Here is a 13,971-nt window from a genome sequence, read left to right on the forward strand (position 1 = left end):
CATTTCGAGGCATTTCTCGACTGCCGGGTCAATAAACACGCGACACTGGCAAATATATTTGACCCTCCTATAGCAATCGATTCTATAGGTTGCCGAAACTACCGAGCACAGTATAACCCCGCAATGACCTTTCCAAGACGGCCTTACTATTAAAATATAAATCGCAGATATTCCAGCAAATATACAACACAATATATTATACCTAACGATTTTCATTTCAAAAAAAGATATGATATTCGGAATTTGTGAGCCAACGTTGTTGTTCCATATAGTTTGCACGCTGAGACAGCATATACCTACTTGTATTCGTGTTTCTTACAATAAAAAAAGTGTACACTGAGTATCGCCAGCGGCCTACCGTCTAACTTCAGCGTTGTAAAGTATTTACGTATCGTTCAGAGTTGGCAAAACCAACCAAAAACACCCCGTGGGTTATTTTTTTAATCGCAGAAATTATTAATATTTTCATCTAACGCGGGTTTTTACTTTTTAGAGTATTCTTGGATTTTTACACATGCAGGAAAACTCTAGCTCTGTCTAGCAGGGCTTTTTTTAAAAGAAACTTAGTTATTACTAATTACTGATATTGGTAAAAATACCTTTTTATGTATCGAATATAAAAGTATTTAAAAACTATTTTATGTATAAATGAGCGCAAACAAAATATTCGTTAGTTTCCTGTTAATGGGACTACCTTTGTAAGCCGTAAGCTAAAGTACCTCTTTCCTGTTATCAGGACTGCGTCATACCTAATTATATGGCAACACTGATTTCTAATATTTTTTAATGATATTAATATTTACAAAAAATATGTAATGGATAATAGTTAAAATGAATATCACAATGGTTATACACTAGTGTAAAAGATGCGACTCTATTTTTCAAAATCACGTACACGAGGTTGTCATTGGTCCCAATGATTGTAATGCCAAACTATTTGAGCTTGCTAAACTACTTGATTTTTTGGTTCTGACACCCTTTGCTTTGTATGTTCTTGATCAGAAGGCCTTCATTGTGTTGTTTTTATAGGTAGGCCCTTATAATAGAGGAATGTGTCGACAGGTAATCCCGTTAACAGGAAAGTACTACTTATATAATTTTAAGTTTCTAGGCATGTAGACAAAACGTGTCTGACGTGTTTGTGTTTTGCGGATGAAAAACGGTTTTTGTGTTTTTCGGGGTTGACAAGTTTTCGGGTTTTTCCGGTACCTACCCGTTTTGACTCCTGCGGTGAAAACCCTGTGCCGTATGTTTATATGAAATCAACGTTTACCCTGCTACTAGTAATGGTCGTATTATCGCGCGTACATATCTAACCTGTACTATATGCGTATATACGTATCTAGTCGGACGTCATGTGCACAAGGTAAACGTGGGTTTTTTTTTTTTTTTTTAAATCCCTCCGGAACGCGTGCGGGCCGGATGTTATTCGTTGCGATTTGGGTGTAAGCTCATAAATCTCACCGGCTAGGAAACGTGATAATCCGAATTAGGAGGGAGAAATACCATAACGCTGCTCGACGGCGGTGTCCGAATGCAAATTAAAGGTATAAGGGTTTATTCGCATCCCGAGAAAAGTAAGTCTAATAATTTGTCCGAAGGGCCGGAGGTGTCGCTAAGATTTACGACCGACCAAAGCCCGGTGTGTCGTTAATTTTACTTAACTGTAGTGCACGGTGGTCTTGACCAAAACTCTGCCGGCATAAAATATCATATTTACACCGGGCTCGCGTATAGTATAGTCGAGCTCCGTACGCGGTTTAGTCGGATGATGGTAATAATAATAATAAAGTTATGTTAAAGTACAAAATTGTTCAATATATACTGCATTGTGTTTTTTGAATTGGTATCGCAGTGATCTGGTCTTCGGCAAAATGTTGAATAATATTTTGCATCGGTCCTTTCTTATATTTATATTTTATTACTTAACTAAACAAAAAAAACGGAAATCATATAAAACGAAACGTTGCCGCTTTGCTCTCTCCTGAGTTTCCGTTAAACCGCAATACTACCAGTGGTTTTTATTGTCACGATGCTTTGAATGCATAATATACAAACAAAAATAAAAGAAAAAAAGTCTCGAAATTATAGCCCGTAATTTCCCAATGGGACGTGTTGTGCGAGACAAGGGGTGGAAAATAGTAGTGATATTTTGACATTCTCTGTACGAAATAGTGCGTTTTAAATATGTATATGCTACAAAACGCTCAAATAATTCTAAAGGGGCGGAGGGGGGTCGTCGTATATAATTTATTACTAAGTTATGAGCGATTTTAAACGTAGGTAAGTCGCTTTCGTGGAAATTTGATCAAACAACGACCACTTAGTGAAATTAAAAAAGCACTTACTGTATTTGATACCAAAAACTAAACCTGTTTTTGTACTGTTATTGAGGTACGCAGAACGTATAATGTATGAATGTTAAGTGTATACAAAACGGAACAAAATAAGCCCGGCGGCGAAGCCGAGAGTAGTAGGGGTTTGGGGAATATGAACTACCTGTTTTTTGAATGGTCCAACCGAATATCATTATGAATATTTGAACATTGCTAATGGAAAATTAATATAGCTTTGTCTCTTAAACCGTCGGCGTGGATCAAAAGCTGGACAATTTTTTTTTTATGAACGTTTTGCCATTTATTTGCGGTATGGAAAATTCTCAAGATTACTTATATTCATGTTAGTGGTACTTGTACCCGCCAATTTGGTCATTGTCATAAATCTTGGATATGTTGGTTCGTGCGGCTAACCGGTATTCGTGTTCGGTTAATTATTATTTCTAGTGATTAAACGTGAGAATGGTCCCAAGAGTGCCACTCCGTTTGTCTTCTCATTCGCGTGATACGACGCTCTACCGAATTAAGTAATGATAACCCATATTGTATAGAGTTTACTCGAAAAACGCACCTTGACACGAAACCCTAAGTGCGCTATCGTGGATGAAAATAAAACTACTCTGAAAAATAAAGGAGAAACACAAGCATCACGTACACCGCCGGGCACCCGCCGCAGCATCCAATGGTCAGTAATATTAATATATCACAAAAAGCTCGTTTGCTTTCGACCCTAATATTGTATTTTGTTAATAATACAGCCACGCAATATCTTTTTTGTCTTTGTCCCCGGGTTCCATAGTATAACACATTGTGTATTATTTTCAAAAATATAATACACAACACAACGACCCGGCAACTAGGAAGGAGTCCTAAAGTGTATAAATAATAAAAATACTCGTTAATTTGATTACATTTATGAAGAAATACCTACGCGTTAGTTTCAAATAAAAGGAACGTTCCGTTTATATTCACTTAATACTATTATTTACAAGTAAATAAACATTGCTTGTACAACATAATATATACGTGTATATAATATTTTACGAAATAATGTGTTAACCAACAATTGGATTCGCTATTTTGCTTTCAAACGTAAATACTATAAAAAAAATAACTTTACAATCAAATTATGTACATAAAAAATAAATATAAAGTAGCGATAGTACATTAAGCGTTTTTTTTTTAGTCGGCGTACTTTTCTCATTGTCGGATTGTAACTTTTTAAGAACTGTTCGGCTTTTGTTTAGTAAAAAAATTGAACAAGTTAAACGCAATATTTGACAACAGGTAGACAGGTTTTTTTATATTCGACGGTCGTTTTCAAACCCATCTTTGAAATCGAACTTTGAGATAAAACAAAGAAATCAAAAAAAAAAAAGAGCTGACCTTCTATAGTAAAAGCGAATAACGAGTAAAGAACCGTAAATAATGGATACCGGAGTAGTTATTTTTCTCTCGGTTCTCCACTACACTCCCTGTGGGTCTCCACTAGTACCGGAATAAAGAATGACCCAACAGACATTTTTACTCTATCGCCTTTTTTTTTTCCCCCCCAATGTTTGTCGTCCATTGTCTAGCAACGTCGGGGCGCGACTTTAAGAAAACGGTGTTGTCGTCCCTTAACTGTCTGTCATTTGTCTTAACATTTACGATTGAGATATCGGGTAAAAACTATCGCGTGCCTTTACCGTCACTACCGCCGCCCCTCGCCTAGTCCGTTTTATTCGTATACGGTCGAGCAAAAGAGAAATTGTCGGAATCGTTGTTGGCCCACCGTCGTGTTGCGTTTGCGGCGGTGTTGTGGGTGTGTAATCGCCGTAGATATTTCACCAGACCGACCTACAGAGAGAGAGAGAGAGAAAGCTTTCGTCAGCTCTAAAGCTTTTTCCGATCGATCGCTGTTGGTGGTGTGTGTGTATAAATGGTGATAAATTAACCCTCTCCTTTCCATACCGTCGACCTTCAGTCGCTGTTGGAAACTGTCCAACGCATTACGGGTAAAGGGTAGCCGCCGGCAAGAAGTGAAGAGGAGAGAAGGTGGTGGATATACGTCCGATTAAATGCGACTCGGATAAAAACGACACCCGGTTTGTTGTTGTAACGGCAACCGTGGAGATATGTGACCGTCTCCGCGTGTGCGTAGTGTTTTTATTTTATAACGGCCGACCACCTTACTGATTTACGATATTGCCGATTGAAAAAAAAAAATGTAGAATTAAATGGACTTTTATTTTTCACAATCGCCATCGAACAGATAAAATAAAATTAAAAAAAAAAAAAAGTAGCATTTTTTGTTTTATTGTTAATTTATTTGTGATTGATTTACGTTTTGTTTGTACACACGTCTACCTGTACAACGAGAGCTGGTCGGATGTAATAATTATCGGTCGATGGCTGCACCAGTAAAATATTCGTACTTACCACCGGGGACACATTAAAATCGCTGTGAAAATTATAGTAGTTTATTCGTGTTCACAAATTTGTCATTGTGTCAGTCGGTTATACCCTCTAAATGACCAATCGCACAATTATTCCAACCAACAGTGTTATAAAAAGTATTCAAAAGCGGTTCTGAAAATGAAAAATGTATTTATTTTCCATTACTACGCGGTATAATTTTACATTAAATCAAATATGTATTGCGATAAAACATTTACACAATCAATAATGTTTTCCCCCTAAAATGCTGATTGACACACAATAAGTTTAAATAATATGAATAAAGTATAACTTGAGCAGATTTGGGCAATATCGAATAACTTTTTATTTAAATAATCATCCAAACAAAACAATTATTTGACTAAAAATGTGCTCGAACGATATCCTATTGGTTTATTCGAATAAACCTCTAGTATATACCAAATGCATTTTTATTCGAATAAAAATACTATTCAAATATTTATTTGTAATTTAATTTTATAAAAACAAAAGAAAATATATTTTTTTATTCATATTTTAATTGAATTCTGTCCAACTTTAAACTCCTAGTTTGTACAAATGGGTCGAAAATGATCGAAATTCGTTCATAAAGTCGTCAGTCAAGAAAGAAAACTGTGGTTATGACTTGGAAAGGTTGTACAGGTGCACTAGAGAAGCGTTGAACATTCGAGAAGCGATTTAAGAATTGTTAAAAGCGTAAAAAATATATGGCAGCACTTAATTTCCGTAGTTTGTAGTATACGGCACAATGAGATACCAGATCCAAACGAACCGAGAGTCCCTCGATTGTTTTTTCTTAAATCATGATTTATGTGCATTCGGCGAGTACTGCGATGTCTCGGATGGATTATTGGCCGAGCTAGAGTCGCTGATTTATCTAGGGGGGGAAGTCTCGCTTTATTAAAATCTTTGTTTTTTTTAAACGCACAAAGCCTTAATTTACATACAAAAACGGTCTTCCTCGTGGGGTTTTCGTCCCTATTCTACGACGCCCCGGCGTTACCATCTGCAGCGGACTCGGATATCGGAAACCGATTTGGAAAAGTTTTATATTATTATGCTGCCCACCGGAAACCGAGTCCAATCCCTGGCTCGGTTTTACACTGTGTGTATGTGTGTGTGCGCGCGCCCCATGTGTGTTAAAAGCGTTAAGGGTTTTCATTAAAAAGACCTTCTCTCTCCGTGGCTCGTATACACAACATATTACATCCGTGTACGACGGGTAGTCCATGCGTTTAGGCCTCGCCGAGAGTATCTTTCGGATGACATCGACAGGTGTACTGCCGGGAGAATGTTTTATGAGCCCCAGGCGAGTCGTTTTGCGAGACGGCGACACCCCTTAGAAAAACGAACCCCCCCCCCTATCCCCGAAACCGGAGCCGCGCGGGTACATACCTATCTTATATATCTACGACACCGAGAAGGGAAACTCACCACGCGACCGTCGTTCATTAATTCTTAATTAAGTGCCGCAAATGGCCGAAAAATATAGCGGTAGAGTGCAATAAAAAAAAAAGAATCCCCCCGGAAAAGGGAACGAATTTCATACCTAACCGGTGTCGGCGAGGGAGAATTCAATTTCGCCCAATATTGTTTTGCTTATCAAGAGTTATTGCTCCTTTGTCGACAGAATTTTTAATCACTGTACAACCCCCTCTCTCGTAGCCCCAGCCCATCGTGTCTCTTCCCCTACCGTCAGCTAACATTAGTCCGTCCGGAAAAAGTTATAAGCACGTGTATTAATTTTGATGGTCTTTTTTTGTTCTAATTGCAGGATTGAAGACTGTAGAAGGTGTTTGGTGATCACGGAAAAGCACCAGAACGTGATACAGTACAAAGAAAGTAAGTGTTTTGTTTGTTTCGTTTTAAATTAATTTATTATGAAATCTATTTAGCCGGAGTCCGATTTTATGTTATTCCGCTGCGAAAAGTTTCATTTTGTCGTTAAACTTTTTAATTAAAATGTTTTCCCCATAATCATCCGTCTGTCCCATTTTTCCCGCGCTCTTTCGTTTCATTTATTCGAATTAGTATATTATTTTTAAGTTCAATCTCGAGATTGATTTCACCGTGCAAAATTGTGTTTTATTGTTTCCCTTCGTGTTTCCGAGAAAAGTTACTTTAACTAAAATTCACGTTTCCCAAGGCGTGCATTTTATTTATATCCGCTACGATTTCGTTTCTTCATTATTTTAAAACTTGAAAAATCAATTGACCTACAGGGTTTTTTAAATTCAATCAACTAATACAAAAATTAGCTGTTAGTTAAATTAATTTGTTTTAACTGACTATTAAAATGAACCAAATGAATTGGTCACCATAATACGTCAGATATAATTTAAATTATCCAATCTGCGTTAATAAAGTAAACAATACTAATATTTTATAAACTACGACGGTGTTTGAAAATGCATTATGCCGATCATAACATCAATATAATATCCTTCTATGTTCTCCAACAGTAATAAACAGTAGAGAGTCTCTAATGTCCAATATGTATGCATATTATAAGGTATAAAAAGCTATTAGGTATTTTATTAGTGTATGCTTCACTTAATTTCTCAGAAAAATGTTAACTTTTAGCTTGAAAACATTCTATTATTATTGGACATGCTTTTTACATTACATTACATTTTTTTTTTTTTTTGAGTATTCACTTACATTGACTTCTTCCTACTTTATTTGTACCTATACACACACATAATATATTTATATTACAAATATTAAATATTTATGAACACCACGAACACGTTACTCGTATAAACAATAAGTTCTTAAGAGAAATTTGTGTGTTGTAAAACGTGTGTTCCTAAAAAAAACTTTTTAAGCATATTATATTAATACTATACAATTTTATAATTTATCGTTTTATTGATTACCTCATATTCATTTTTATACGTACATTGTATTTTTAGGTAGACAATTCATTTTTAAACTTTCATTGAAATACCACTTCATAAAATAATGTTTAATATCATTTTAAGTAGGCAAACGTGACGTTTAAATATAATCAAGCCACCACACTATGTGACGAATGTGCGACTATGTTTTGGATTTCAAATAAATTTTATGACTGTAGCATTTTCAGTTTCGTATTAACTAGGAAACATATTTTAAACTATTGTATAATATGTGTGCTTGCGCATTGAAATTCCGTCGACCATTTTTTTACATAATATGATGCCAGCAAAAATCATTGATGACTAGTAAATACTCGACTTGTGATTTGTCGCTGGCAGGCCGTTTAAAAAAAATATTATAAAATTATAATTTTTTTTAAAAACCGTTTACATATTATATCTTATAATATAGTATCGTTGTCACATTAATGATCTGCCAACTGGAAATGCGGGGAATATGGCGGCTTTGAAGTATTTTACCGATAACTCCATTATTATTATTAATATCATAATATTACATATTAACCGATTATTGAAGAAGTCTGATCAAAGCGTAGACGATTTTATTTATTACTTATTTTCACATAGCTATGAGATTATTTCTCGTTTTCTGCATTGTAAGCCTCTATACGGGGTGTTCCGCGTAGCGTTGTCGATTTTACTTAGCATTTCTATGTACATACTAGTATATGGTCTTTGAAACACCGCGAGACATCACCCTGTACATATATAATAATATATATAAGCGTGATGACGTATTATCATAACGCTACGTGAACCGTATATATATATACATCGGTAAAACGTGATCGGTTTTCCTTAACAACCCCACGGACATCTGGAGAAAAAAACTAGAAAATCTTTTAAAACCTCCTAAATTCCCCTAAGTGCGTCGTAAAAAAATCGACGTATTTTGTTAACCCCTGGACAGCGTATATAAAATGATATTATACTGCCTCGACGGCCGTATACTCGGGACCGAAAATATTGACTAAAATTCGTATATATAAACACATTATTTTCGTGTTCCGTTCATGAATATTGCATATCTCGTATACAGACTCCTTTTTTCCAATCATATGCTCTTTGCACTACCTCACCTATATGTATAAACCATTTCTCTAAATTATTGTTTTATGGCCCCCTATCGTAGCTAAAACCTAATAATAGCCCGATCATAAGTAATGCGCAAGTTTATAAAAGATAAAAACCTTTTTTTTAAAAGGAAAAAAGCCAGCACGGTAGGGTCGAAGCGTAGTGTGGTCAGTGACTACCAGTCAAGAGATTTTTGAGAAAATAATTGATGTAATAGCCCGAACTTAGATCTTTTCCTTTATCTACCTTCAATTTAATTGTCAGACTTCAAGTCTCAAAACTATGCTAAAAATATACCTACTATTAAAAAAAAGTTCACCCTTTCTAGGATAAAGGATTTTGATATGTTGTGGTTTAACAACACAGATCACCAATAGTATTTAAAGAATATTTCATATGAATTTGGAACTATTTCTACCATTTTTGAAAAATGTATAATTTTAGTTGAATTACATTGAAAAATATCTACATTTTTCGGGTACTTTTCACAATTTTGAAGGGAAAGGGTTTATTTTTAAAATTTTTAAACCAATAATGTGCCTTTCAGGTACGACTTATGTTTAGGAGATGTCGTGGTTTAGACACAATGTGAGAAAAATAAAAACGTTTTGTAAAAACAATATCTTCTTAGCACTCAATCAAAGCTAAAATACTACCTACACTCGAAAACATCTTGAATTTTTGTGTTTCATATTTTATAAGACATTATTAATTAAACATTACTTTTTTGAGACACCTGCGAGGGTTACCGCCAGGACTCAAGCTTCATATCTATAGTATATCTACTTACAAACAGACTTGTTGTTGTGCGCCATACAGTGACTAGAAATCATCGAGTTAGGTGGTTAAATCGGCTTAAGGCCCCCCTAGGGCTTTATTTACACAACCCTCGCACCGTGTCTATGTTTTTTTCGAGTCTCTTCCGCTACCTTTTAATAGCCCGGAGATTCGTAGTATTCTCCATTAACTAATAAACTCAACCCAGCTGGACATACATTTGCTGGGTCTGTGTCTGTCGTCCACAGCAACCCCACTACCGACAATAATAACGACAAGTTTATGCGTTGTTAGTAATTAAATAACACATTACTCAAAGAGTATAAATATATGATTAACACTGGATGCAGAAAAGAGGAAATCATTTTTATTATGTGACGATGTTGATGTGACTACATGTTCATTTAGTATACTGTAATTTTACCGTGCTTTACCTTTAATTGGGCTAACGTTTTGTTATGTTTTTGAAAAATTGTATTCACGTTTTTCAAAAACATAATAATGTATAAAATTAAAATATAATATACTACTAATAGATAATACTTACTACTACTATAAAATACTACTGCGCCTACTTGGATGAGACAAAATCGGTTGTTGATGAATTTCCCTTTTGTAAACTTAATTTATACAATAATATGAAACTTAGTAGTTCACACAAAAAGTGGAACGGTAATGAGTACTATACTTAGCGGTTTCAACTGTTTATATATAATGTGAGTGTTCAAGTAAAACTGACAATAAACTCTTGTACACTGACAATGACGTCGGTACATATACTGTTTTGCCTATGAAAAGAAATAGCCTTTTTACAAATTTTCCTTACTTTAGAAACTTAAGTTTGAATGCCGCTATAGATAGATTCCAAGTACGTAGTAACATCACTTAAATTATGCATAACGGTAGACGGTAGTCCTTAATGGACGGTAAATTATATAACAATGTTTCCTTTATGTACCCGTCCTCTTAACTTTTCCAACTCAGAATCTTTAACTAGACACTCTTTATCTTCATTTCGTAAGACCTTATTATGATTTTAATGATTTTGAATTGATGAGAAAATTCTCGTTTTATTAAAATATGCTACTCTTGCGCCCGTTTGTCGTCTTGAGAGCAGTCAACGCGCCCTCTAGTATAGTGAAATTGATGCGGGCGGTTATAACATGATGAACAAAATACTTATCTTTTGTTGGACGATTAATTTCGAACCAGTGTCGCCAGCCAATGAGCCAGCAGCTTAAATTATTACAGTTGCAATCGTCTCCTCTGGGAATGCAAACAAAAAACATCTGGTAATCGTTTCTGTTTCTTTTTTGTTGATTTAACTATTTACCAGTAACCTGATTCGTTATGCCGCAATAATCATATTAATGATGAATTCATTAACTATGTATTTTTACATATGCGTATAATTGAAAAGTGCAGAAAAAATGATATTGCCTTGTAAGAGATGAAAATTGTTAGATATTATATTATATTTGGCAAATAAAAATACATTACACAGTTTTTGCGAGGTTTTCGGAATAAAAATAAAAAGAGCTGTCGAGTCAACTCAAAAAAAAAAAAAAAAATTATTCAACACTCATGAGAACGCGACAATAATAAATTGTACCAACTCGGATCTATACTCTGACTTGTAACTAGATTAAAATTCGGGACTTGGTTGTTCTCCAGACCACTACTTCCTGCGCTGCGTGAATAGTTAATTTTTTTTTTTTACCATTCTCTTCTTTCCGTCGTCTCTATGAACTTTTATGTCTCGGGAGACGTCTCGTCTAAAAACTTCCTCCTTCAACTTACGAGTTCCGGTCGTTAATGGAAAATCCGCCCGAGCATAAGGAATAGTAATTACCGTATAATAGCTGTAAATAGCAGAGGGATGGGGGAAGCGACGGCGTCCACTTGTGAATTATTTATTGTATCGTAATCCGTGTTTTGGCTAGCTTTTTACATTTTCACGTTTTCGCTTCTAATACGCGATAATGCTTGTACCTAACTTGGTCACGCTATCGCTATTTTTTATTTATTGTCTTCTCAGTTATTTTAGTTGCTTTTAGGACGCCATATCCTTGGTTATTAGAATTTTCATATAGGCATAGGATTAATAAGATTTTCATCAAAATCTAAATTTAACAATACATCTTTGTTTATTATGATTAGTACGATAATAAGAAGCCCTTCTGGTATATCCATTAATAATTAATTAAAAATTAAATAGTTATTATTATTTATTTTCATCAGACTGTGATAGCGTCTATTTTCCACGTTTTCGGTATATTTTATCCCCAATTATTGTTGGCTAGCTATACCTATATTCATGTAATATGTCTATGAGTCCTAATATTTTAGTAGTACTTAAAAAACAATATTATAAGACGGTTTTTCTACAATTATCAAAAAAGAAGCAAAATATTAATTTTATACTAATCATACAAATTTAGCTATTAGATATATAAACAAAAACCAACAACGTACGGTGTATATAGTATTTGTTTGTACAAATTTCGAAAATTGACTTCTAAAAAAAAGGTATGAATACTTGAGAAATAGCAACTTTGTAGTTTTACACCTAAAATTACGGTTGAGTGGCGGTGTAACTTCCTGCAAATATTAAAAATAAAACTAAAATGTTGATGAAATGAACAATTTTTATAAAAATATTTATTTAATATTAGTTCGGGGTTTCTTCTCCACTCCACCGTTTAACTTCGCCGTCTTCGCGAATAACCTTTTAAAATAAGAAAATTTAAAACTATCGTTAGCTAATCGCTGTCCCGTAGTAACCGGTATTTGACTTAAGCGACTTCAGATTGCACCGGACTTGAACGTCGCTCTTTTGAGTGATGTTTAATGTAACACACATAGTTTTCTTCTCGTCGTCGTGACCCGGAAAGTTGACCAAAGTGCGTTTACTTTCATCGTGCAATTTTTACGTCTGTTTGGTTATGCGACGCGACCGGAAACTTTTTTCCTCCCATTTTCTCTATTAAGATCACGCTCCCAAAGCTCCGAGGGTGTGTTGTCAATTCATGTCGCGTGGTCCAAATTTCATTTTCGACATCTTCGCCCCTTCTTATCTCGCTTGTCGTGTGCCGGCGTCGTCGTCGGTGTACAAACATTAGAATTGCGAATGCGCCTCAGAGTTTGCGTGTCTGGCGCTCGCTATCGCATTGGTGGCCAGGGTAGGGGGAGGGTTACAATATTATATTATATACAATAACAATAATCAACATGGGCTTATCGTCACGGCCGACGGGGTGGAGAAACCTTTTGATCGTTTCTGACCACTACTGAAGCAATGGCTTCGGTGTGTGTTATTTATAATGCTGTAGCGATTCACACACACGAACCCTATTTTCCTGTGTCTATCGTCGGCAATAGTAGTCGACCGCGATGGTACCCTCTTGGTAAATTAATACTTGCCTGCCACCGTAGTAACCGGTCGGGGAAATTGGTTAATAATTCAGTTAGCATAGACCTGGTCGCAGTGTAAGAAAATGAATATGAAACAGCGCCGTAATAATATGTATATGTGATATTAGGTACACCGTCGGCGGAATAGAATTATTTCCCCGAACACACCGTGTAATGGTATTGGTTTCGTGTCTCGAGACGTTTAACGGAAGTGCCTCGAGACCTATATCGCCGTCCTCTCTTTGCCGTGCCACCGCCACCACCGCCACCGTATTGCGTTATAACCATCGATGTGTATCGAGGGGTTTTCTTATATAAAAATGTCCTTGTATGTTACCACTTCCTCCCCTTCCACCCTCGAACCATTACCGCTAAACGATTTTATTCGGTAATGCAATATATAGGTATATAATATAACTCAAGTGTACCTCTGAGTTTTCGGCGCAAACACGGCGATCGCAATTGAATTAGATAAAATGTATTTATACAGCCCAACGTAATCGGGCGCAATACAAACAACGGCCTTTACACACATACACACACGCACTCAACAACAACAGTAAAAGCTGTGTTTGTTAACAATTATATAGGCGAGGAGAAGATTGTATTCCTGCAATGTGGGCATCGATACAAGATAAAAAAAAATATTTGTGCATCCGTAAGGCGACTTACTTCTTGATGGTGTCACTACGTATTAATTATTTAGATAACCGATGAAATTAATAGAACTATATTCGATTTCGGTTGTTTAATGAGACCAATTTGTTCGTTTGTTTCAGATGCACTGTGCGAAAAACGTAGTTTCGACGAATTGTGCGGAGAGATTACCAGTGATGCCCCTCTTTACTCCATGTTCAGGGTTGATGCCATTCCAATATCGTGTCCGTTCGATGGCCTCCAAGCGCCATTTCAGTTTTCCTATAGTCGAGGCGGTTACACCGAGTGCAGGTAAGACAGTCGAAATAGTTACTCTTTAAAGTTCATTCTTACCACAAAATGACGATCGTCGT

The 13,971-nt window shown here is 35.7% G+C and overlaps 1 protein-coding gene across 1 annotated transcript in view; it reads left to right on the plus strand.

Annotated features, from left to right (window-relative positions):
• The window catches only part of LOC126832951 (uncharacterized), a 107,418-nt gene that overhangs the window by 55,247 nt on the left and 38,200 nt on the right, over positions 1-13,971 (plus strand). The window contains exons 4-5 of the mRNA XM_050564019.1: positions 6,550-6,617; positions 13,741-13,909. Of these exons, the coding sequence (XP_050419976.1) occupies positions 6,550-6,617; positions 13,741-13,909 (237 nt within the window). The remainder of the gene's footprint in view (positions 1-6,549; positions 6,618-13,740; positions 13,910-13,971) is intronic.

Source organism: Adelges cooleyi, unplaced genomic scaffold (genome assembly GCF_023614345.1).
Source record: "Adelges cooleyi isolate 19-005CV unplaced genomic scaffold, UGA_ACOO_1.1 ACOO_flye_CR_arks_rails_tigmint_CR_PRNA_1, whole genome shotgun sequence".
Taxonomy (NCBI): Eukaryota; Metazoa; Arthropoda; class Insecta; order Hemiptera; family Adelgidae; genus Adelges; species Adelges cooleyi.